At 53.8% G+C, this 25,272-nt stretch overlaps 1 protein-coding gene across 2 annotated transcripts in view; it reads left to right on the plus strand.

The window, feature by feature from the left end:
* The first annotated feature begins 5,575 nt into the window (after positions 1-5,575).
* The window catches only part of HHIPL1 (HHIP like 1), a 34,756-nt gene continuing 15,059 nt past the window's right edge, over positions 5,576-25,272 (plus strand). For both annotated transcript variants that reach the window (XM_064374509.1, XM_064374508.1), the window contains exons 1-6: positions 5,576-5,830; positions 12,389-13,035; positions 15,706-15,849; positions 18,164-18,492; positions 18,972-19,098; positions 21,490-21,635. In XM_064374509.1, the coding sequence (XP_064230579.1) occupies positions 5,576-5,830; positions 12,389-13,035; positions 15,706-15,849; positions 18,164-18,492; positions 18,972-19,098; positions 21,490-21,635 (1,648 nt within the window). The remainder of the gene's footprint in view (positions 5,831-12,388; positions 13,036-15,705; positions 15,850-18,163; positions 18,493-18,971; positions 19,099-21,489; positions 21,636-25,272) is intronic.

Consider the following 25,272-nt stretch of genomic DNA (forward strand, 5'->3'; position numbering starts at 1 on the left):
TCAGCTATTTCCTTTATATATAATCATGTATTAGTTTATAGAATTAGTGCCTGAAGTGTAACTTACTGCTTACAGATATCTAGCTTACATAATCATACTTAGTACTTATATCTAGCATACTTTCTATAGAATCATATAGTATTGTAGTCAGAGGTGTACGGACACATTTAGTGCTGATTTATATAATCCTTCTATATAACCATATAGTAGTTTGTAGTAGGAGGAATGCCTAGAGCAGTCACAGAACAGAAGCAGTACATGGGAAAACAGCCAGACCAGGATGAGAACCAAAGACCCAGGCGGTGGCGTCCCTGCCTGAAAGGGCATACTCTGTATGGCAGGCTTGGAGCAAGTGCCTCTCCTCCTGATAAAGGAGTTGTAGTACTTTGCATCCAGTTCCTGTGGAAAGTAGACCTCAGGCCTGAGATCCCACAAATAACTGAGGGAGAAGAATCCCTCTGGTGTGACCAGTCACGGCGGCTGTACACCCTGTCAGTCTTTCTTCGCTTCTGTGCTGGCTCAAATCATCCTAGCACAAGTCTATCCGCTCCCATGGCATTGGCTTATATTATCTATTAGAAACCATTTGAAGTCTCCAGCCCTCAGATAAGAAGTGTTGCGCACGACACCTGTTGCGCACAGCCCACCTCCTTGCCTCATGACCTAATGGGGGTGGACCCCTTTTCTGTACACGACCCTCTACTACTGTGCATGGCACAGCCCCCTACTGTGCACAGCCCACCTCTCTGCCCAGGTGACGTAATGGGGTGGCCCCCTCGATTGTGACTCACGTGATTATGTATGCCCCATCACTAAGCCTGTAGATGATGACCTCACTTGCAACCCTTCCTCCTGCTTGTACCTAATAAATACAGACACTTCTGGGCATTCGAGGCCTCACCTGTCTCTGATCATAGGTGGTGTGGCACCCTGAGTCCACCTGCTCTTCACCAGTTCTTCAGTGTCCTGTCTCTTTACTTCTCGGACCCTGCACCTCAGCACAGCATAAGGGACACCCCACGACCCTGTGGAGCCAATAGCTGTACAGTGTCCCAAGTAGCTGGGACTACAGGTGCACACCACCACGCCAACTAACGTTTGTATTTTTTGTAGAGACAGGGCTTTGTCATGCTGCCCAAGCTGGTCTCACTCCTGGGTTCAAACAATCCGCCTGCCTTGGCCTCCCAAAGTGCTGGAATATCGGGAGTGAGCCACTACGCCCAGCCGGGTTTTTTTAATTAATAGACCTTTTCAACCATTTTCAATTTGCAGAAAAATGTGAGCATATAGTACAGAGGAAATACATTTTTTTAACCTAATAAAAGTCCACCTTCAAATAACACTATACCACTTCATGTGCAGTGTGATAACTTAAAACAGAATTTCCAGTTCCTTCCTCCCATCTCATGACTTTGCCATCATCGATTTCATTCATTCATGGCTATAACCACCCAGAACATTGAATTTCTGACCTATATCATCTTCTTTCTCTTTGAAGAACTTTTTTTTTTTTTTTGAGATAGAGTATCACTCTCTCACCCAGGCTAGAGTGCAATGGCACAGTCTCAGTTCACTGCCTCCCGGGTTCAAGCAATTCTCCTGTCTCAGCCTCCCTACTGGCTAGGATTACAGGCACCCACCACCACGCCCAGCTAATTTTTGTATTTTTAGTAGCAAGGGGGGGTTCGCCATGTTGGAAAGGTTGGTCTCGAACTTCTGACCTCAGCTGATCCAACCATCTTGGCCTCCCAAAGTGCTGGGATTACAGGTATGAGCCACCGCACCCGGCCTGAAGAACTTCTTTTAATGTGTTTTTTTTTTGTAGGGCAGATCTGCTGGTGATGAATTTCTTCCATTGTTGTTTTTCTGGGAAAACCTTCTTTTCTTTTTCACTCCTGAAGGATAATTTCACCGGATCTAAACCCTGTTGATGGGTTTTTTTTTTCCTCTCTCTCTCCCACCACTTTAATTATTTCGCCCTACTCGCTCTTGCTTGCCTGGGTTCTAATAGTAAGTTTGCTGCAATCCTTCTCCTTGTTCTTCTTTAGGTAAGGTATGTTTCCCCCTCTGGCTTCTCTCAAGGTTTTTCTTCATCTTTGCTTGTCTGCAATTTGCATAGGATATGCCTCGCTGTCAACTTTTGGTATTTTTCCTGCTTATGCCTCTTAGATTCCTGGATCTGCTGTTTCGTATCTATCATGAGTTTCAGAAAATTCTTAGCCATTTTTTAATTTTTTCCAGATGGAGTCTAGCTCTGTGGCCCAGGCTGGAGTGCAGTGGTGTGATCTCAGATCACTGCAACCTCTGCCGCCTGGGTTCAACTGATTCTCCTGCCTCAGCCTCCCAAGTAGCTGAAATTAGGCGCCCATCACTATGCCTGGCTAATTTTTGCAGTTTTAGTAGAGACAGGGTTTCACCATGTTGTCCAGGCTGGTCTGGAACTCCTGGCCTCAGGTAATCCACCCGCCTCGGCCTCCCATAGTGCTGGGATTACAGGCGTGAGCCACCGCGCTCACCCTTTTAGCCATTTTTACTTCAAATATTTCTTCAGCTCCTTTTTCTCTTTTCCATCTTCCAGTTATCTATATTTATATTTTTTGAATTGTTCCACAGTCCTTGGATTCTGTCATTTGTTTTTGTAACTTCTGTTTTTCTCTGGTTTATCAGTTCGGGAAGTTGCTGTTGGTGCATCGTAAAGCTCGCCGATGTTCTTGGCGGTCTCGGTCTACTCATAAGCTTGCCAAAGGCATTTTTTCTTTTTTATTTTTGGGACGGAGTTTCGCTCTTGTTACCCAGACTGGAGTGCAATGGCGCGATCTCGGCTCACTGCAACCTCCGCCTCCTGGATTCAGGCAATTCTCCTGCCTCAGCCTCCTGAGTAGCTGGGATTACAGGCACCCGCCACCATGCCCAGCTAATTTTTTGTATTTTTAGTAGAGACGGGGTTTCACCATGTTGACCAGGATGGTCTCGATCTCTTGACCTCGTGATCCACCCGCCTCGGCCTCCCAAAGTGCTGGGATTACAGGCGTGAGCCACCGCGCCCGGCTTGCCTAAGGCATTTTTATTTCTGTTACGGTGTTTTTTATTCTTAATATGTCTTTTAATTTTTTTTCTTAAAGTGGACCTCTCTCTGCGTCTATTACCCATTTGTCCTTGCCAGTGTCCTTGTCAATACTCAGAGATGTTTGCTCTTGATGTTGTCAACTTTTTCCACCAGAGCCCCTAACGTATTAGTCATGGTTATTCTAAATCTCATGTCAGCATCTGTGTCATGCTCCAGGCTCGCTCTGATGCTCGTTCTGACTGTGACTTTTCTTATCTTTTTTCATGCCTTGTTGTTTTTCTGGTGAGCCAGCCAGGATGTACTAGATAACAGGAACTGAGGTAAGTAGGTCTTAGGGTGAGGATTTACGTTGCTCTGGCTGGGGCTGGGCTGTGTTTGACGTCTTCTGTGGCTGTAGGAGCCCAGACCTCATGACTATGGCCCAGGCTCTGTGTCACTTCTGCCTGCGTACACCCATCTGGAGCCCTGTTTTGATGTGTGACTATCACCCAGTTCTGAGTCCCAGCTGGGAAGCAGGGGCCATCGTAGTTGCCCTCCCTGGGGCTGTGTGCCCTCCGACTCCATCCTGGCTCTGCCTGTGCCCAGCTCTCTGTGCAGGGAGCCCCTGCAGGCTGCATGACCCACCCTAGCAGACCCCTGCTAACTTCAGCCAATGAAAAGCACAGGTGGGAGTTGGAGGGGAGGTGGCAGGGAGAAGCTGGGGTATCCTCCTGCTCTGTCTGTGCAGAATCTCTGACAGTGGCTGTCTCCAGCTCTGGCCAGACAGGCCGTGTGAGGGTCCAGCTTTGACAAGGTGACCATAGCTCCTTGATTCCTGCAACATCTCCTGCTCTCCCTGCATCAAGGACCTGGGGATTGTTCCTACTGTGGCTGATCTCAAGGTTACTTCACTGACCCCTGTACGACTTCTTAGCCTCTTTGGCTTCAATTCTTTGCATTAAATTGCCTGTGTTTCAAATACTCAGTGATGTCTGGATTCGTGTGGAGACCCCGTCTCTTACATTGCACCTGTTCAGGCCAGAGCCGCTGACCTCTGCATGCTCCATCCCTGAAGCCTCTAATCCACCCTCCACCCCCAGCTCTGCCAGGAGCATGCGCCCAAGGACAGACCTGGTTCCTCAGGACAGTCCAAAGAGACCTGCAGAGGATGGATGTGTACGTTGGGGCCCATGAAGATGGAGTAGGAGCTCACTGGACAGAGAAGATGGGGAAGGGCACTCCAGGGAAGAGCAAATGCTGAGGTCTGCTTGGGAAAATGCCTGGGTGGTTTTGGTGTTGTGAGATTCTGGGGTAGGTGAGACAGTGTGTGTGTGTCTGTGTGTGCATGTCTTTGTGTGCATGTCTATGTGTGTGTCTGTGTGTGTGTCTGTATCTGTGTGTGTGTCTGTGTATGTATGTCTGTGTGTCTGTGTGTATGTGTCGGTCTCTGTGTGTCTATGTGTGTGTCTGTGTGTGTGTCTGTGTGTGTCTGTATGTGTGTCTGTGTGTATGTGTCTGTCTCTGTGTGTGTGTCTGTGTAGGTATGTCTGTGTGTATGTGTGTATGTGTCTGTCTCTGTGTGTCTATGTGTGTGTCTATGTGTGTGTCTGTGTGTATGTGTCTGTGTGTGTGTCTGTGTGTGTGTCTGTGTGTGTCTGTCTGTGTGTGTGTCTGTGTGTATGTGTCTGTGTGTGTGTCTGTGTATGTGTGTCTCTGTGGGGGTGTGGGGGTTGGGTCTGAAGCTCCAGCAGGACCAGCTGAATAAAGGGCTAGATGCCCCCCGCCCCCGCGGAGGTAGACTCATCAGAGCTCCCTATGGAGATTGGAAGGGGGAGCCCCAGTGGGTCCTGGACTGCAGGGGAATCGCTAGCCCAGGAGCAGAGACTGGGAAGAAGCCCACAGTGGGGGCAAAGGGTGGACTGGGAGGCTGCTCCGCCCTCATCCCCTTCCCCTCCCTCCCCTCTCCCTCCCCTCTCCCCTCTTCCCCTCCCCTCCCTTCCCTCCCCTTCCCCCCCAGGCCAGGTTTCACTTCTCCCTGAGAGTCCTGGGGAAACACCTCCTGTCCTTTCCCTTGCACCCCCATGTTTAGGCTGTTCCCTGAGAGCTTTCGGGGACGGCTGGCTTCAGGGGTTACCTCCCCTAGGCGAGTGGGTGGTGGAACCGGAGCCCCGGAGTCCAGGCCTCTGGCCCTGCGCCTCCCTGGCTAAATAGCGCCCTGGGGGGAGTCGGGGAAGCAGGGCCCCAGGCGGAACCGGGAAAACACATCGGGGCTTTCAACAGAGCGGGCCACTCCCATTGCATGTGGAAAGCGTTTAAAAGAGGTCCTGCCGTATGCTGCCGCCGCGTCCCCCTTCCTTCAGTCTCGCCGCGTGTCCCTGACCAGAGGTGGCCTCCTAGAAGGGGAGGTCCCCGAACTCGAGGCCCTGCGTGTAGGGGAGGCGAGCGCCCGCCCCTTCCCTGCCGCCGCGAGCGCCCCGGGAGGGAACCGGGGCTGCCGTCCCTCCGCCTCTTCCCCCGCGGGGCGCAGCGATGGCCCGGGCCGGGGCCGGGGCGCTGCTGGCGCTGTGGGTGCTCGGGGCCGCCGCGCACCCGCAGTGCCTGGACTTCAGGCCGCCCTTCCGGCCGCAGCAGTTGCTGAGCCTCTGCTCGCGGTACTCGGCCTTCGGCTGCTGCGATGAGAAGCGCGACGCCGAGCTGACCAGCCGCTTCTGGTCCCTGGCGAACCGCATGTTGGCCGCCGAGTGGGCCGACTGCGCCGGCTACGCCAGGGAGCTGCTGTGCCAGGTGAGCGGGCGCGCGGCCACCGCGCGGGGCGGAGTGCGGGCGGCCGGGTCCGGGAGCGGAGATCCGAACTCCGCTGGGGCGAGGGCCAAGAGTGGGCGGCAGACTCGGGAACTCTAGGCCCTAAGAGGGAGTCATTTGGCACGGGGCGGGGAGACCCGGCATCCCAGGACGACTCTGGGCTTTGCCATTCATTAGTTTAGTGACTTGGGCCTTCTTGGGGCCTCAGTTTCCCCTCCTGAAGCCGGAGTGGCGGACAGATGATATCATCATTTCCTCAGAGGTTGGGGGCTGCTCCGCCTCAGCCCCCTGGAGTCGACCCCTCCGTGACCCACCCCGAGCAGCCGCGCCCTTGTGTGGGTACCAGGGTGGAGAGGCATCTGTCCCGGTCCGTGCTCCGCTGTGCTGTTGCCCGGGCAGTGAAAGCAGGGGGCCCTGCCGTGGGCTTGGTCAACATGCGGCCAGGGTTTGTTGAGGGTGTTGGGGGGCCACTGCCCCCACAAGAGTCCCTCCCCCACTCTGATGCCCTTGCACTTCTGCCGCCATCTCCTGGGGATGGCGCCCTGGCCTGGCAGAAGCTCTCTCAAGACTATCTGAGTGACAGCTCTTTGTTGAAGGCCCCAGACCCCCATCTTCCCTCTGGGGGTGGAGCCCCTGCTTCTGGGCATACCTGGCAGGGCCACCGCTGTTTGTTTTCCTCTTGTGGGAGTCTGAGGCCCCACCGCGCGACCGCACCCAAGTGGGCAAATGCTGCCTGAATGCAGAAATGGGGCAAGATGGGCAGCCCCAAGGCATTGCTGGCCCAGTGTCTGGGCAGTGAGAGGCCTGGGGTGGAGAGGCCCCACGGGCCAGAGCCATGTCCCAGCCTTTGGCCAGGAGGGGCAGGTGGTGTGGGGAGGGCAAAAGGGCTGACTTGGAGTCGGAGTTTGATCCTGGTTCTGTCACTTCCTCAACTTCGTGGCCTGGGCAGGTCACTGATGCACCTCAGTGACAGTATCTTTAAAACGAGGCCGGGCACAGTGGCTCACACCTGTAACCCCAGCCCTTTGGGAGGCCGAGGTGGGCATATCATGTGAGGTCAGAAGTTCGAGACCAGCCTGGCCGACATGACAAAACCCCATCTCTACAAAAATTAGCTGAGCATGTTGGCGAGCGCTTGTAATCCCAGCTACTCGGGAAGCTGAGGCAGGAGAATCACTTGACTCCAGGAGGCAGAGGTTGCAGTGAGCCAAGACTGAGCCACTACACTCCAGCCTGGACAACAGAGCAAGACTCTGTCTCAAAAAATAAAAATAAAAATAATATAATATAATATACAATAAAATATAAAATAAATAAAATAAAACCTTAACCACTCCCTGGGTTGCCATGCAGATTAAATGCCTCATGCTAGGGGCTCGGTAAATGTTTGCAGTTGGATTTCTCGAGGGTTTCCTTGACCCTCACTGGCTGCCCAGCCCTGGGAGGGGCCCAGGTGACACTCGGAGTCAGATTCAAGGAAAACCCAGAGAGAAGCAGGGACTTGCCCAGCGGTCACACAGCCCAGCGGTGGTTGAGGTGGGGACTTATTTAGGTGAGAAGCAGAAGGGTCTGGGAGGTTGAGGAGGGGGCCCTGGGGAGCTCCAGAATGCAACAAAGCGTGGGCTGGTCGCCTTCAGGTGGGCTCTGCTGGACTCCCACGCTGTGCACCTCAAGGGCACGGGAATGGTCCGGCCAACTGTCTGGTTCCCTCACCAGCCTGGGGGCCCCTCAGGACCAGGTGCTTGGTCTCCCCACCCCATCACATAGCAGGGTTCCTGCATCCATGCCACATTTGTCTATTGAGCACTTGCTATGTGCCAGGCTCAGCAGGGCAGTGAGGTGGGCAGGTGGATGGAGGAAGGGAAGGGTCAGTCCTGATGCTGTCCCCTGGCAGGGCACTTCTCTTTTCTTGGGAGCCTTCCCAGGACAGCCTGGCCTTAAGCAACCAGCTTAAGTGACCGCTAACACATCAGCCCAGGCGTCTCTGAGAGTGACCTCATGTCTGGAGTGAGCTTGGAGACGGCGGCTGAGACAGGGTCACGGTTTCACTGACGGGACCTCCTAGAGCACACTGGCGGGAGGACGTGCTCTATGCTAGCCAAGGCGGAGTCTGCATTTGGCACCTCCTGATTTCCACGTGGGGAGGTGGCACAGGTGCTTATTTATAGGTCTCTGTCAGCGTGGAGGCACTCAGGCCTCCACACCTGCCCTGGGGAGATGGGAGACTCTTTCCTGGGGCTTTGCTTGTCCAATAGATGCCTGTGTCTTCTGGAGGAGAGAGGGCAGCCTGGCACGTGGCACTCCCAGTGCATTGGTGTGAGCCTTCCACGGCACTAACCTCCCCTGTGCCTGGGGTTGCCTAAGTCGCTGGTCGTCACAGCATGTTTTCTGACGGAGATCTACGTGAAATGTGCTCTACTCGCTACGTATTCAGCAGGCTTTTCCTCAGCCTGTTAGGAGTCAGCCCTGTGCTGGCTGCTGGGCCCAAAGGCCACTGGAAAGTCACAGGCTCAGTCTCAAAAGTCCCCTCTGTCACTTCAGGAGACTGACACACACAGGAAGGTGCCAGGGATTCCCCAAGGAGTGTAGGCAAAGGGCCACATAGCCCAGGGAAGGCTTCCTGGAGGAGGAAGCGTTGAGTTGCATGTCTACAGCTCATATTTACTGAACAAACATACACATCTCCATCTATTCCTCCCAACAGCTCTATGAGGTTGTAATTCCTTCCCCTTCTATAGAGGAGGACGCAGGCACAGAGGTCGAGGAGCTTATCCACGGTCACACGGGGACTGTATGCTCTGGCTCTCCTAATCGCTTTGCCACACTGCCTCCCTCCTTGAAGCTCCACTCTGTCCCACAGGCGGTGGAGTGGACAGACATGCAAAGAGATGATAAAGTCCCAGCCAGGCCGACAGACTGGAGCGCCCTGGCGATGGAGCCGTGACTGCTATACAGAGCTCTCCTGTAGGCTGCAAGACTCAGTGGAGTGAGGGCAGTGTGTGAGACATGCACAGTGCATTGGGAACATTCACACGGACCAGGGATGGGACAGTCAGTGCCCTGGGAGCATGGAGGACAAGAGAAGACCTTTGAGTTGGCCTTGAGTCACAAATAGCAGTTTGCCAGATGAGGAAGTGGGTGAGGGCGACTATCTGATGGACAGGACATTGTGTGCAAAGGATCTGTCTTTCGAAGAATGAATGGTGGACATAAGAAACCTTCAGGACCCAGGGCCATAAGTCACGAGTGTCAGTGACATGTGGTGGCAAACTCTGGGCAAGATGGGGGCTCTCCACCCTGCACTGAATGGCCCAGGCAGCTGGACCCTGTGACATTGGGCTCCTTTCCCGTGGGCTTTCTGCCACCTGCCCCCAAACACAGTGAGGCCAAGCTGCGGATCATCCTCTTGCCAGCAGCAACCACTGTGTCCTCTTGTCGCTTCCTGGTTCTGGACCACCCTGGTCTGGGCACCACATTTACGCTGTGTGTAAGTAAGAGTACGCAGGCCATGCGGAAGCACCTGCTGGGTGCCTGGGCCACGTGGATGCTGAGGTCTTCGGTCTGGCTCCCGGAGGACCTTTTGCTCCCTCTGTGGTTCTGCACTGGGCTTTGGTGAATGGAGGACTCTGGTTGCCTTCCAGATGTCTGTTCTGCCCCTCACTGTGTCTCTGGAACCAAGTTGGTCCCTGCCACAGTCTCTGCTCAGTAAATTCTTGGTGAATGAAATGTTGCTGACTAATCTGGAAAGAATACCAGTCCAGACATCATGAGGCTTGGGTGTCAGCCCCAGTCTGGCTACTTCTTGGCATGTGTCCTTCTTCAAGCTTCAGTTCCTCATCTATAAAATAGGAGTCAAGCCGGGTGCAGTGGCTCATGCCTATGATGCCAGAACTTTAGCAGACCGAGGCGGGAAGATTGCTTGAGCCCTGGAGTTCAAGACAAGCCTGGGCAATATAGGGAGACCCTGTCTCTACAAAAAAATAAAAAGGAAAATTAGCCGGGTATGGTGCAGCATGTCTGTGGTTCCAACTACTCCAGAGGCTGAGGTGGGGAGGATCGTTTGAGGCCAGGAGGTCAAGGCTACAGTGAGCTAGGATTGTGCCACTGCACTCCAGCCTGGGTGACAGAGCGAGACCCTGTCTCAAAAAATAAATAAACAAATAAAGTAAAATAGTCACAGTGACCCTACCTTGCAAAGATGAAAGAAGGCACATGGGCACACAGCCCCTCCCTGGTCCAGGTGCAGCTGCTGGCTGGCCCACAGGTGGCTCCCGGGGGAACCGTGGGAGGGACAGCGCACACAGAGGCCCAAGGCCTGGCCATCTGGCTGCTCGTTGGCAGAGGGGGGCATATAAGACATAGCACCCCAGTCTGCACCTGGGACAGCAACTGACCCAGGACTCCAAGACATTCCACGAAGGCTAGAGACCTAGCCCCACAGCAGTAGAGGGGCCAGGAGGACAGGCTGTGGTGTGACCAAAAGCCACAGTCGTGTCACAGGAGTGAGTGGGCCCTGGCCTGGGACTTGAGAACTCCCTGGGAGGCAGCCTGCCATCCCCCATCCCCAATCCTCCCCAAACGTCCCAAAGGCCTCCTGCTGGAACCCAGCCTAGTCCTCCCTGTGAGGGGAGGGAGTGTGTGGCTGTCAGTGCCTCCCCACTGCAGGAGCACCCCCTGAAGTCTCTGGGGGCCCAGAGCTGACTCAGACGTGGCCTTGGCCTGGTGAACTCACAGATGGGGAAGAGCGTCAGCCACAGGTAAAAAGAATGACCACGCCACAGGCTGGCAGCTCTAACAGAGGGAGGCCCGCAGACAGCCTGGAGCCGAGGCCTCTGCTTTGGGTAGGGGTGGGACACAGGGAGGATGCTGTGGTGTGGGAACACTTAACTGGCATTTGGGGATGGGTAGCTGGGAGCTGGGCACACATGGCTCAAACCCCACTGGCCCATGTGACATGAGACCTTGGGCCAGTAGCTTCCTTCTGCTGTCTCTGCTCCCACCTCTGTGCGGTGGGAATAAGGACAGGCCTCCCTCCCATGGTTGCCTTGAGGAGGAATTGCAGATTCATGGGCACACTGCCTGGTGCCTGGCCCACAATCTGCCCAAAACCCCAGGAGCTGCTGTGATTGGTTAGCACTCCTCCCATGGCCATGGCCATGATTTAAGGATAACAAGAGTTCTGCCTGCAGAGAAGAGCGGAGGAAGGGCATGCTTGTGAAGGCAACAGGCTGTGCTGAGGCTCAGAGGTGTGAAATGGCTGGGAGTATGTATTAGTCTGTTCTCTCATTGCTATAGAGAAATACCTGGCCTGGCGTGTTTGCTCATGTCTGTAATCTTAGTACTTTGGGAGGCTGAAACGGGAGGAAATGCTTGAGCTCTGGAGTTTGGGACTGACCTGGGCAACATGGTGAAACCCCATCTCTAGAAAAAAACACAAAAATTAGCTAGGTGTGGTGGCTCTCACCTGTAGTCTCAGCTACCCAGGAGGCTGAGGCAGGAGGATCTCTTGAGCCCAGGAGGCAGAGGTTGCAGTGAGCTGAGATGATGCCACTGCATTCCAGCCTGGATGACAGAGAAAGACCCTGTCTCAAAAAAATAAAAAAGACTGGGTAATTTATAAAGAAAAGAGTTTTAATTGCCTCACAGTTCTGCAGGCCGCATAGGAAGCATAGCGGCTTCTGCTTCTGGGGAGTTCTCAGGAAACTTACAATCATGGTGAAAAGCAAAGGGGAGGCAGGCATGTCCCATGGCGACAGCAGGAACAAGAGAGAGAGATGGAGGCAGTGGCAGGTGTCACACACTTTAAAACAACCAGATCTCACAAGAACTCACTCTACAGACAGTACCAAGGGGAGATGGTGCTAAACCGTTCGTGATAACTCCGCCCCTGTGATCCTGCCACGTCCCCGCAGGCTCCTCCCCCGACACTGGGGATTACAATTCTACATGAGATTTGGACACAGATCCAAGCCATATCTGAGAATCAGGAGATGGAAAGTCGACAGGAGGCTGGAGAGGTGCGGAGAGGCGGGAGCTGACGGTGTAGCTGTCATGGGCAGAGCCAGGTCAGGGAGCACTTGGTGTTTTACTGGTTTTCAACAGATAGAGGCCAGAAGGTACTAGAGGGTGTGGACGAGGTGGTCACGGAGGACCGGAGGTGAGCCTTGGGCAGGAACCCAAGTTAAGCGCAGGAGTGAGCTGTGCTGATGTAGGGACAGAGGTGCGCTGTTAACACAGAGAGGGTGGGTGACAGTGCCTCGAACCCTTTTTGGCATATGGCAGGTGCTCCAGAGTAGCTGCCGCTGCTATTAATAGTAGTAGTAATAGTGTTGTTTTGTGTTCTAACAAACAGAACAACACAAACATTAAGACCTAAGTTTTGCTACTGTTGTTGAGACTTATCGCAGTAACAGACAGATGGCATTGTCTCCATTTTATAGATCGGCAGACTGAGGCTCTGAGAGATAGGGGACCCACCCAAGGTCGTGCAGCGGGTAAGCACCTCCACAAAGCATCTCTGAACCATTGCTGTCTCTGCAGGAATGCTCGCCGTATGCAGCCCACCTCTATGATGCCGAGGACCCGTCGACACCCCTGCGCACTGTGCCCGGGCTCTGCCAGGACTACTGCCTGACCATGTGGCAGAAATGCCGGAGGCTGATCCGCCACTTCTCAACCGACAAGGAGCTCCAGGCGCTGGAGGACAACCGTGACAAGTTCTGCCACCGCCTGTCCCTGGATGACGCGGACTACTGCTACCCTAACCTGATGGTCAACAAGAACCTCAACTCAGACCTGGGCCACATGGTGACCGACGCCACGGGCTGCCTGCAGCTGTGCTTGGAGGAGGTGGCCAATGGGCTGCGCAACCCCGTGGCCATGGTCCACGCCGGCGACGGCACCCACCGCTTTTTTGTGGCCGAGCAGGTGGGACTGGTGTGGGCCTACCTGCCTAACCGCTTCAGGCTGGAGAAGCCTTTCCTGAACATCAGCCGGGTGGTGCTCACCTCGCCCTGGGAGGGCGATGAGCGTGGCTTCCTGGGCATCGCCTTCCACCCCAACTTCAGGCACAACCGCAAGCTCTACGTCTACTACTCAGTGGGGATCCGCGCCGAAGAGTGGATCCGCATCAGCGAGTTCAGGGTCTCTGAAGACGACGAGAATGCCGTGGACCACAGCTCTGAGAGGTGGCTTCCCTGGGGAACCGGGTCTGGGTGGGGACAGGGCACCATATGCACTGGTGTGACAGTACCAGTTGCTATCCTGTTTTTTTTTTTGAGACAGAGTCTCACTCTCGCCCAGGCTGGAGTGCAATGGCACAATCTCGGCTCCCTATAACCTCTGCCTCCCAGGTCCAAGCGATTCTTCCGCATCAACCTCCTGAGTAGCTGGGATTACAGGCACGCACCACCACGCCCAGCTAATTTTTGTATTTTTAGTAGAGATGGGGTTTCACTATGTTGGTCAGGCTAGTATCAAACTCCTGACCTGGCGGGACGCAGGGGCTTAAGCCTGTAATCCCAGCACGTTGGGAGGCCGAGGCAGGCAGATCACGAGGTCAAGAGATTGAGACCATCCTGGACAACATGGTGAAACTCCGTCTCTACTAAAAAAAAAAATACAAAAATTAGCTGGGCATGGTGGCGTGCGCCTGTAGTCCCAGCTACTCGGGAGGCTGAGGCAGGAGAATTGCTTGAACCCAGGAGGCGGAGGTTGCAGTGAGCCAAGATTGTGTCACTGCACTCCAGCCTGGCGCCTGGCAACAGAGTGAGACTCTGTCTCAAAACAAACAAACAAACAAACAATCAAACTCCTGACCTGTGATCCGCCCGACTTGGCCTCCCAAACTGCTGGGATTACAGGCATGAGCCACCGCGCCCAGCAGTATACTGTTCTTAAATATTATGACTATTTAGCACACCTGGTGGGGGTGGTGAATTTCATGCTTTGGGGCCTGGGGAAGGAAAGTTTTGCAGAACAGACCTCACATGGGGATCATATCCAAACCCCTCCATCTGGCCTGCAAGGCCCAGCATTTCTCCACCAGCTCTTCTGTTTCAGGCACTTTAGACGGTTCATTTCATTTGATTCTCCTAAAACCCACTGAGGCTAGTATTATTTTTCCCATTTTACAGATGAGAAGGTGGAGACTTAGAGAGGTGGAGTGTTGGATCACACGGGGAGGGAGCGTCAGAGCCGGAACCCTGATCTGTTTTCTCCAAAGCCCACCGTCTGCCCCAGCCTGCCTCACTCTGGCCTGAAGGCACCATTCTTGAGCCCCACTGGCTCCTTTTTCCCACCTGAATCCCCTGCCCACGGGAACTTGCTCTCCTTCCTGCCCTGAGGTTCATCTGTTCCTGCCTGCGGGCTTCTGCTGCTCTCAACAACTCCTGCAGAGCCTGCGCTCTGTGGCTGATTTATGCCCCAACTATTTTCAAAATGGGTCTGACTTGGTCGCACATGTGGGGCACACACAGTCTGAAAGAAACCCTGTATCAGGTTACTCAGTAGGTAGACTTTGATCCTGAGAGTCAGTTACTCTGGTGTTAAGAATGATCAAAGGGCTCTGACGCCATGGCTCACACCTGTAACCCCAACACTTTGGGAGGCTAAGGCGGGTGGACCACTTGAGGTCAGGAGTTCAAAACCAGCCTGGCTAACGTGGCAAAACCTCATCTCTACTAAAAACACAAAAACTAGCTGGGTGCGGTGGTGGGCACCTATAGTCTGAGCTAATAGAATTGCTTGAACCTGGGAGGTGGAGGTTGCAGTGAACTGAGATCCTGACACTGCACTGAAGGCTGAGTGATAGAGCGAGACTCTGTCTTAAAAAAAAAAAAAAAGGGAAACCTGGGAAGGAAGGCAGAGACTCTGAGATTAACAACTGGAAGAAGCTGCCTACTGGGCCAGGAGGACAAACTGAGAAGATGGGGTTACCAGGGCTCTGGAGCCGGGGACACCCAGTAGAAGCTAGAACTCTAACTGGCCTGGGCAGGAGGAGCTGGAGCCAGGGAGAAGGAGCAGCTGCTGCCAAAAGAGAAGCTGCTTAAAACAGAGAAGGGGAGAAATCCCAGTACTCCTGCCTCTCCGGGGTCCTGTCAATGCTGTCCACTGGTTGAACCTTGCTGGAGCCCAGCTAGCTAAGAAGCCTGGGAAATGTCATTCACAGAAGCTGACCCCCTGAAGTAGAGAGGAGGTAATGGGAAGGCCAGGGCTGGGTCTGAGGGCAAACTGGCAAAGAACAGCACATTGTGTGTTTGATAAAACTGTAAAATCTTGACACTGAATGTATAAAAAGAGGAGAAATCAACTATGACAGCTACAAGGGCTAACATGATTCTTTATGATGCATAGCATTAGTCTTGACTATGAGCTTCCTGGCAGCCAGGGCAAAAGGAGGAAACATAATTCTCAGGATCTTACATGAGCCTGTACGCCAGTTCTCCAAGAGAACTGTGGCTCATGCCTGTAATCCCAGCATTTTGGGAGGCCGAGGTGGGTGAATCACTTGAGGTCAGGAGGTCAAGACCAGCCTTGCCAACATGGTGAAACACCATCTCTACTAAAAATACAAAAATTAGCTGGATATGGTGGTGGGCACCTGTAATCCCAGCTACTCTGGAGGCTGAGGCAGGAGAATTGCTTGAACCTGGTAGGCAGAGGTTGCAGTGAGCCAAGACTGCACCATTGCACTCCAGCCTGGGTGACAAAGCAAGACTCTGTCTCAAAAAGAAAAGAAGAGAAAAGAAAAGTCTTTTCCATTTTGAAATGACATCCAAGAGAGACCGTGATCTTGTTGTGTGTTTTTGGCTCATGCATGGAAGGCTGAGTTTTGTGGGTCCCTTATCTTTCTTTAGGGTAATCCTGGAGGTCAAAGAACCAGCCTCAAACCACAATGGGGGCCAGCTGCTCTTCGGGAATGATGGGTACCTCTACATCTTCACCGGAGATGGCGGGATGGCCGGAGACCCCTTTGGGACGTTTGGAAATGCCCAGAACAAGTATGTTCAGCTTTCGGTTGGCTAGTGGGTTGGTTTACATACTCCTGGGCTTCTCATACACTTCCAGAGGCCGAGTTCCTTCCTCAGCCAGGCAGTGTAGGGCAGGAGAAAAGGTTCTGGGTCCCAGCTCAGCCTGCAGCTAGCTGGGCAGCCTAGGCGAGTCACTTCCCCTCATCAGTTAGAGGAGGTACAAGTCCCCAGTGCAGGCGGCTTGTCACAAGAAGTAAAGGCGATTGTGGCTGCCCAGGGTCAGGCACTGTAGTTTCTGATCACAGACACCTGAGAGGTGACATCAGTGAGCCTCAGGGCAGATGGGATTTTCTCTAAGGACAGCCTTCCCTGCTGGAAGAAGGGAAGGGGTGCGCCCCAGGCCGAATGGAAAGTGTGAGCTGGCTGGAGCAGGGTGGCACCAGCACGGGATCTCCTGCCTTAGGGTCCCTCAGGAAGACCCAGATGTTAACGTGTGGTTTTGCTCTCTGCCCCACTTCCTGGCTTGAGCAAATAAGCTCAAGATCTCATTCCATTACACAAACACACACAAATATGCATACATGCACATACACACACAAACACGCATACACATACATGTACACACATCCACATACATACACTCGTTCACACACATACACATGCACAGTCTTGTGCGTGTAAACAGGATGTCCAGGAGTCTGAAGTCAGCCTCCTCATTCCCTTCGCCAAAATGTTAAAACCGTCCTCAGCCCAGGAAGTAAAAATAGCAAGTATGGTGCTGATGACAGTAATTAAAGTGCTCACACTTTGTGAGCTGTGCTTTCGTATGTGACAGCGTAAGCATCGTCCCAGCTTTCTCACATTTGGGATATGTTTAGAGAGGAAAGCTGAGAAAATAGAAATTACGGATTAGTGGATAATTGGACAGAACTTCAAAACGTCGTTTTGCTGCTATGAGTTTTGCCCACTTCGCTATCGAATCGCGGTGAGTTTTGCCCACTTCGCTATCGAATCGCGGTGAGTTTTGCCCACTTCGCTATCGAATCGCGGTGAGTTTTGCCCACTTCGCTATCGAATCGCGGTGAGTTTTACCCACTTAGCTATCGAATTGCGGTGTGGTGCATGGGCTCAGGCGTGTGGTCTAGATGGCGCTCAGAAGCCTGGAGCGATGAGAGGAATCCATGGGGGAAATAGAAGGCCAGCAGCAGGGGCTTGATCACAACGCATGTATTGGTTGGGAGCATTTCACCACCATGAAAGAGGACACTGGTTTGCTGTCCCTACTGATAAGGGATAGGCATGGGTGCTAATGCTATGTGAGGATAATGGAATACAGCTTCACAAACCCTGTCTTGAAAAGCAACCCAGAGGGAGGACACCAAAATGCTAACAGCAAGGGAAGCTGATGCATTAAGTTGGTGCATCAAAAATCATAGATAAAAAGGGAGTGTTCTCTGCACTGTCTTTAAACGCATCACAGATTTTTCCCATCATGTGTCACTTTTGTCATGAGCTACTCATCCCCTGAACTGCATGGAGCTTAGGGTTGCACCCCTGTGCTCTCTCCCCCTCCCCCCGACACCCACACTCTGGTAGGTGTGTCCTAGTATGTTTTATCATTTGTGGGTCCTAGTAGGTTTTATCATTTTGGCTAAGGGAATGGGGGAGGCTGATCTGGGACTCCCACGTCCTGTTTACACACCCCGTTTGGTTTTTATTGCAATCCATCATTCACTGATTCAGCAGACACTTAATGGTCCTCCACTATGTGCTGGTCACAATGCCGGGTACTGGAAGAAAACTGTAAATACAAGTCATTTTTCTACTGGAATTTTCACGCTATAGCACAGTCCGGGAGGACTGAGTGGACTGAGCGGGACCACTCTAATGTTATAATTGAGGACACCCACATTCCACAGTGTGTGGTAAGGAGCTTGGGTTTCTGGGCAGGCTGTCTGGGCTGATCCCAGCGGTGCGGCAACCGGGCAACGTTATTCGACCTTTCTGAGCTCTGCTGCCACAGCTGTAGAGCGGGGATCATACTAGGAGCCACCTACCTAAAAGACTGTTGTGAGGACAAGACGAAATAGATGATGTGTGTGTCCAATGCTTGGGACAGGCCTGGCGCACAGGAAGGTGGGAGATGCATGTTGAATGAATGAATGAGGTTACCCGGCTGTAAGTAGCTAAGCAGGACTGGATCCCGGGGTCTCTGGCCCCACAACCTAGGCTCACCCTGCACCTGGCTCAGTGTTCAGCCAGCGCCCTGGCACCTGCCCCACAGAGCCCTTGGGCCCCGGCGCACAGCGACCCCGAGCTGCGCCCTCTCTCACCCCGCCCGCAGGTCGGCGCTGCTGGGCAAGGTGCTGCGCATCGACGTGGACCGCAAGGAGCGCGGCCTGCCCTACGGCATCCCGCCCGACAACCCGTTCCTGGGCGACCCCGCTGCGCGGCCTGAGGTCTACGCCCTGGGCGTGCGCAACATGTGGCGCTGCTCCTTCGACCGCGGCGACCCCAAGTCGGGCGCGGGCCGCGGGCGCCTCTTCTGCGGCGACGTGGGCCAGAACAAGTACGAGGAGGTGGACCTGGTGGAGCGCGGCGGTAACTACGGCTGGCGCGCGCGCGAGGGGTTCCAGTGCTACGACCGCAGCCTGTGCGCCAACGCCTCGCTCAGTGAGTGCCCGCGCCCCAGGGACCCCAGCCCCGGATCCGCCCCCACCCCACCTCACCTGCTGTGCGGCAGGGCCTCCCTCAGGGACCACCCGCGCCCCGGTATCCCGGGCCCCACTCTGTGAGCTGTGCAGCAGGGCCTCACTTGGGGGCCACCCGCACCCCAGGCACCCCCTGACCCTGGGTCTGCCCCCACCCCAACCCCATGGGCTGTGCACTAACGCCTCCCTCGGCGACTGCCTTCGCCCTCACCCGAAGCCTCCCTGTGCCTTGGAGGCCTCCCAGGAGTGCTCTTCTGTTCCTCCTCGCCCCATCCCCACCTGGCACCCCTGCCGACAAGTTTTCCAACACGCCAGCCCTGCTGTGGGCACACCTCTTCCTCCGTGGCCGCCCCGGCCCCGCGGAACCCCTCTGGAATTCTCCTGGCAGATGAACCTGCTAGCCGCGGGCTCACCGCAGCTTCTCGCCCTCCCACCCCGCAGATGACGTACTGCCGATTTTTGCCTACCCGCACACAATTGGCAAGTCGGTCACAGGGGGCTACGTGTACCGGGGCTGCGAGTACCCCAACCTGAACGGCCTCTACATTTTTGGGGATTTCATGACTGGGTAAGTGGCCTAGTGCCCTTGTGCCCCTGGCTGCTGCCACTGGCTCCTTGGGATTGGCTCTTTGTTGAAAAGGAGTGTATGTGTGTGCCCCCGTTCCTGCACATGTGCCTCGCCGCTCTGACGGGGCTCCCAGGTTGTGGGCCGGACACCAGCATCCACCTGCTTCTCCGAGATGCATCCTGAGCCTTTGCTGCAGACCTCAGTACCTTTGTGATAGTCACACAACTCATGGCATTGAAGACTGGAGGTTTGCTTCAGTGTCGGGTCCCTGATCTTCCTGTCCCCCCTGAGAACCATGTGCTCTGCATCTGGCAGCAGTTCTGATGGGCAGGAGGGCAGAACAGGAACAATTTCCTTGACACTCAGGGCCATCCTGCTCCTGGGAAAGCCATGGCTTGTCACTGAACTAGCTGATGGGAACCTGAAGCCCTGTCCAGCCTACCCCAGCCAGGACTGCAGGGAGCTTGCAAAGCTTGAGAACTTTGCTTGGATGGATGGATGGATGGACCCCAGAGGACAGTGGCTGCCCATGGGCCTCCTAATGGGGAGAGGAGGTGGGGCTCTTGTGGCCTTGGAGCCTTGCTGCCCTGCTCCTGTGCTCTAGGGCAGCAGTGCCACCCACTGAGACCCTGTTGTGGCAGGGAGGATGAATCACATCCCAAATAGGCTTGATGGGGGGGAACCTGCATCGCAAGCCTCCTGTGAGTCAGGCTCTGTCCCCGAGGGTGCTTATGGAGCCTCGTGACAGTGGGCCAAGTGGCCTGGTCTGAACCCTGGCCCACTTACTGGCGGGGTGACCTTGGCCAGTTACTTTACCCTTCCTTATCTTCAGCTACCTCACCTGCGACATGGAGATGATCATAGTACTTGCACCCTAGGTTTGTTTTGAGAACTGAATCAGTTAATACATAAATAGCACTTAGAATCTAGTGTGCACTCGAAAGAAAGAAAAGAAAAAAGAAAGAAAGAAAGAGAAAGAAAGAAAGAAAGAATCTAGTGCATGCTTAATATTTAGTATTTTTGTTGTTGTTGTTGTTTTGAGACAGCATCTCATTTTGTTGCCCAGGCTGGAGTGCAGTGGCACAATCTCAGCTCACTGCAGCCTCCACCTCCCAGGTTCAAGCAATCCTCCCATCCCAGCCTCCTGAGTGGCCGAGACTATAGTCATGTGCCACTATGCCTGGCTAATTTTTGCATTTTTTGTAGAGATGGGGTCTTGGTCTGTTGCCCAAGCTGGTCTTGAACTCCTGGACTCAAGCAATCCTCCTGCCTTGGCCTCCCAAAGTGCTGGAATTATGGGCTCAAGGCATGATGCCCAGCCTGGTGTTTCTTATTTCCATGCAGCCTATTTCCACGCATTCTTCTTCAGAAGGCAGCTGAATAGGGTTCCTAAGGAGGGGGAATAAAGATGTGAAGTTGCCTGAGGCTGGTGGGAGAATTCTGACTGTGTCCAGCCTGCAGCCTGAAGCTGAGAGAGAGACCTGCCCTGGGCCCCTGGAAGTTGAATCCCTCTCATCTCTGTGCCTTCCCCTCAGACCCAGCTTTTCCATCTGGAAAATGGGCATAGATGAAGCCTCTGCTTTTACCCCTGATTCTTCTTTCTCCCTTCTGTCCTTCCCAGGAGGGCCCAAGTATCCTGACCACGGAAATTCAACTAATTTTGACAGTTTTCTCAGCCCTTCTGCTGGGTCAGGCAAGGGCCAGGATGACAGAGATGAAGAACACCCCTCACACCCAAGCCAGGGAGACAGACCCATTCAGTCCACTGCACTGCAACCTCAGAGAGCCTGTGCACAGTGTGGGGAGCCCAGCATGAGGGCATTCAGGGAGGGCTTCACAGAGGAGGGGATGTCTCTAAGCAGGACCTGGAAGTACGAATAGGTGATTGGCAAGCCGAGATGGGAGTAAGGAGCAAGGTTAGCATATTCCAAAGACGTTGAAGCTCCAGTGCTTGGCAGGCTCTGAAACTGGTGAGCTCTTGACAGCGTTGTGCCCTCTGCAGGAGCCAGTGGGCAGGATTGCATTCAGGGTGCAGGAACCAAGCTAGTCTTGTTCATTCTTGTGGGTCTCTGGTAGGTGCTTAGTGAAGACTGCACACAGTGACAGCTTCATGGATGTACGCGGTCACACAGGGCCCCATGCTCAGAAAGGTCCACGCTTGATCTCATGCTCTGTGGTCGCTATCTTGAATTCTTAATACTTTTTGGACAAGCAGCCCTGCATGCTTGTTCTGCACTGGGCTTGGCAAATTGTGTATGGTCCTTGCATGAATCAGTGGGTGAGTGGATGGATGGATGGATGGATGGATGGATGTGGGAGGGAGGGATGGATGGATTGGTGGGTAGGTTTCCCTCGGTGCCATGTGGCCTCACAGTTCATCTTCCTTTGCAGGCGTCTGATGTCCCTCCACGAGAACCCAGAGACAGGCCAGTGGCAGTATAATGAGATCTGCATGGGCCATGGCCAGACCTGTGACTTCCCAGGCCTCATCAACCACTACTACCCGCACATCATCTCCTTTGGGGAGGACGAGGCCGGTGAGCACTCCTGAGACCTCTCCCTGCTGGTTGCCCGTCCCTGGGACTGGTCCTCCACCCTGCGGGCCTTCTGCTCTCTGATGTGGGGGAAGGACCACACAGGCCTGAAATTAGTTCCCACGGGGAGGAAGATGTTCCCTGGGCTCCGGACCTTGCATGTGCCTGTGTTACAGGAAAGGGGTCCTGCGCCAGAGCCCAAGAGAGGGCTCTTGGATCTCACACAAGAAAGAATTCAGTGCAAGTCCATAGAGCAAAGTGAAAGTAAAGGAATAGAAGGATGGCTGCTCCATAGACAGAGCACCCGAGGGCTGCTGGGTGCCTAATTTTATGGTTATTTCGTGATGATGTGCTAAACAAGGGGTGGGTTATTCATGACTTCCCTTTTTAGAGCGTATAGAGTAACTTCTTGACATTGCCATGGCATTTGTAAACTGTCATGGTGCCGGTGGGAGTGTAGCACTGAGGAGGCCCAGAGGTCACTCTTACCGCCATCTTGGCTTTGGTGGGGTTTAGTCAGCTTCTTTAATGCAAACTGTTTTATCTGCAAAGTCTTTATAATCTGTATTTTGTACCAACCTCCTATCTCATTCTGTAACAGAATGCCTTAAATGTCTGGGAATGCAGCCCAGTGTTTCAGCCTTATTTTGCCCAGCTCCTATTCAAGATGGAGTCGCTCTGGTTCACATGCCTCTGACACATGTGGGCATCTTCACCTCTCTGAGCTTCTGTTTGTTCCTATGGAAAATGGAATTAGTGGCCCTTTTCTTCCCCTCATCCCTACCCCACCCTGGGCAAGGTTGCCATGAGTTCTAGACTAATAACATGGGTAAGCGTCCCTGCCAGTTAGCTGGCCAGGAAGATCTGGAATGGTGGAAATGCAGGCAGGTGGTGGAAGAGAGCCTCCTCAGAGACCTCCCCTGGCCTGGATTTTCTGATGGCAAATGTATTTGGGCCGTTAAATGACGCCACATAATTATTTCAAAGCGGGTGGACACAGCCTTCTTGTCGGTTACTGGGTCCTGAATCTAGGCACTTGTGTTTTCAATGCAAGGGACAGAGTGGGAGGGGAGAGGAAGAGGGGCTGTGGAGACTGGATCCTGCTCCAGCCTCCTGCCTTTGTCCTTGGCCCGGGATTGTTCCTGGACAAAAGCTCAGGGGCCCCCAGTGGGCCCTAATGGATGCTTATTGGGGTTGCTAGGCAACGCCCACCCAGGGGCCTTTGGAGGGGTGTCCCCTGCAGGGCTGAGTGCCCAGAGCCCCCAGGGCTGAGTCTGGGAAACCTTTGTTGAACCGTCAGAATCTGAATTTCCAGAAAAGCAGCCCCCAGCCCCCACAACCATTCCTACACCCTCTGAGCCCTTGAAAGCCCTTTCTTTTGGTCAGTAGGGGGTTAATGTGTTTTGGAAGCGGGGCGGCCCCTCCCCCCACAGAGGCAGGGCCTGAAAGGAAGGTGCAGTTCCCAAAGGGCCATTCCTCAGCCCCCTGAGTGACACCCGAGTGTGGAAAGCCAGGAGGAGGCACCAGTGAGACCGGCGGCCCAGAGACAGCTCTGGCAGCGGCCTCTGGAAGGCACGGGCCCGGAGCCCTGCAGTCCGGTGAGAACACACCTTCCCCCGCTCCCGGATCCCGCTTCTGCCTCTCTAGTTGTTGATACTTGCAAATTACAAAACAAGTCCCTCTGCTGGCCCAGTGTGCTCCAGGGACAGTCCACACCACAGATACCAGGAAGGTGGCTCAGTGTCCACCAAGGGAAAATGTCCCCTTTGCCCTCTGAAAGTTCATGGAAAACCACTGGCAAGGGGCAGATTCCTAGGAGAAAAGGCTCACAAATGCATTCTGTCACAGTTTTACACGACGCAGGAACCCTTGGAATGAAGACCCAAAGCTACAGGAGAAATATTGTCCATTTTCTTTTTCTTTCTCTCTTTTTTTTTTTTTTTTGAGATGGAGTTATGCTCTTGTTACCAGGCTGGAGTGAAGTGCTGTGACCTCGACTCACCGAAACCTTCGCCTCCCAGGTTCAAGTGATTCTTATACCTCAGCCTTCCAAGCAGCTGGGATTACAGGCACGCGCCACCACGCCTGGCTACATTTTGTATTTTTTTTAGCAGAAACAGGTTTCACCTTGTTGGCCAGGCTGGTCTCAAACTCCTGACCTCAGGCGATCCTAGTGCTGGGATTACAGGTGTGAGCCAACGCGCCCGACCGAAATCATTCATTTTTATGCTCAGGTGCAACAAACTATGGACAGCTGTGTAGAAATGTGATTGGACAAAAAGGGTCTGAGCTCACGCTGATTGAGTGGGGAGAGCCAGCAAGGCCTATGTGTCTAGAATCTTCTTGGCCTCTCTGCGCATGCATTCCTTCCTTCTGGGTATGGGACTGTCTCTGGAATAGGAGACTTATGACCTGCAAATGAGTCAGACAGGTCAGATCTTCTCTTCCTTTTTTTTTTTTTTTTTTAGAGGCAGAATCTTGCTCTGTCATCCAGTGTGGAGTGCAGTGGCGCCATTATGGCTCACTGCAGCCTCAAACTCCTGGGTGATCCTTCTGCCTCAGCATCCCAAGTGGCTGGGACTACAGGCACATGCAACTATTTTTAAATAGTTTGTAGAGATGGGGTCTTGCTCTGTTGCCTAGGTGTGTGTGGAACTCCTGGGCTCAAGTGATCCCCTGCCTCAGCCTCCCAAAGTTACAGCCACCACATCTGACCTAGATAATTTTTGTTGTTGTTGTTGTTATTATTGTTGTTTTTGTGTTTTGTTTTGTTTTTTTGTGTTTTTGTTTTTGAGACAGGGTCTTGCTCTGCTGCCCAGGCTGGAGTACAGTGGTGTGATCTCAGCTCACTGCAACCTCAGCCTCCTGAGTAGCTGGGACTACAGGCGTGCACCACCATGCCTGGCTAATTTTTGTATTTTTAGTGGAGACAGGGTTTTGCCATGTTGGCCCGGCTGGTCTCGAGCTCCTGACCTCAAGTGATCCGCCTGCCTCAGCCTCCCTAAGTGCTGGGATTACAGGCGTGAGCCACCGTGCCTGGCCTCAGATAATTTCTTTATGGCCAGTTTTACACAGAAAGGTGGGGAGAGAGTTACAATAATATTTTTAGGTTCTGACCGGCTTTAGGGGAAATGTGTGCCAGTTTCTATGATCTGCCTTGGGAAAGAGAGAGTCTAGTTTCTATGGCGCCTCGGGGGAGAATAGAACTGAGACAGGAGGACAGGAGGTCAGAGAAACACTTGCTTTGGAGGCGGCTTCTGAGGCCTTCATTTTTGAGCATGGTTTTCTGAGTCTCAACAGCAGCCCCGGGCGGCCTTGGCAGCACCCAAGGGGGCTCCCTGTGTGTGCAGAGGGTTGGGGGCTGGAAGGGGCCTTGCAGTCTGCCTGGTCCAACCTTGTCATTTTACTAATGGGGAGACTGTGGCTGACTATAAACGCCTGGTTATGGAGGAGGGGCACCATGCCCGACCTGGGCCCTGGACCCTCCCAGAGGTGGGCCTTAAGGTCAGCCGGCCAGATGAACCAGGGAGCTCCTTGAGGGGTTGGAGCAGAGGAGACCAGGGCTGCTCCTGGTGGCTCACTCCAGAAACAGACCCAGAGGGGAATGGACGGCCCAAGGCTATGTGGCCAATTTAGGGCT

The sequence above is a fragment of the Aotus nancymaae genome, unplaced genomic scaffold (genome assembly GCF_030222135.1).
Source record: "Aotus nancymaae isolate 86718 unplaced genomic scaffold, 86718_ANA_hifiasm-v0.15.2.pri h1tg000011l, whole genome shotgun sequence".
Taxonomy (NCBI): domain Eukaryota; kingdom Metazoa; phylum Chordata; class Mammalia; order Primates; family Aotidae; genus Aotus; species Aotus nancymaae.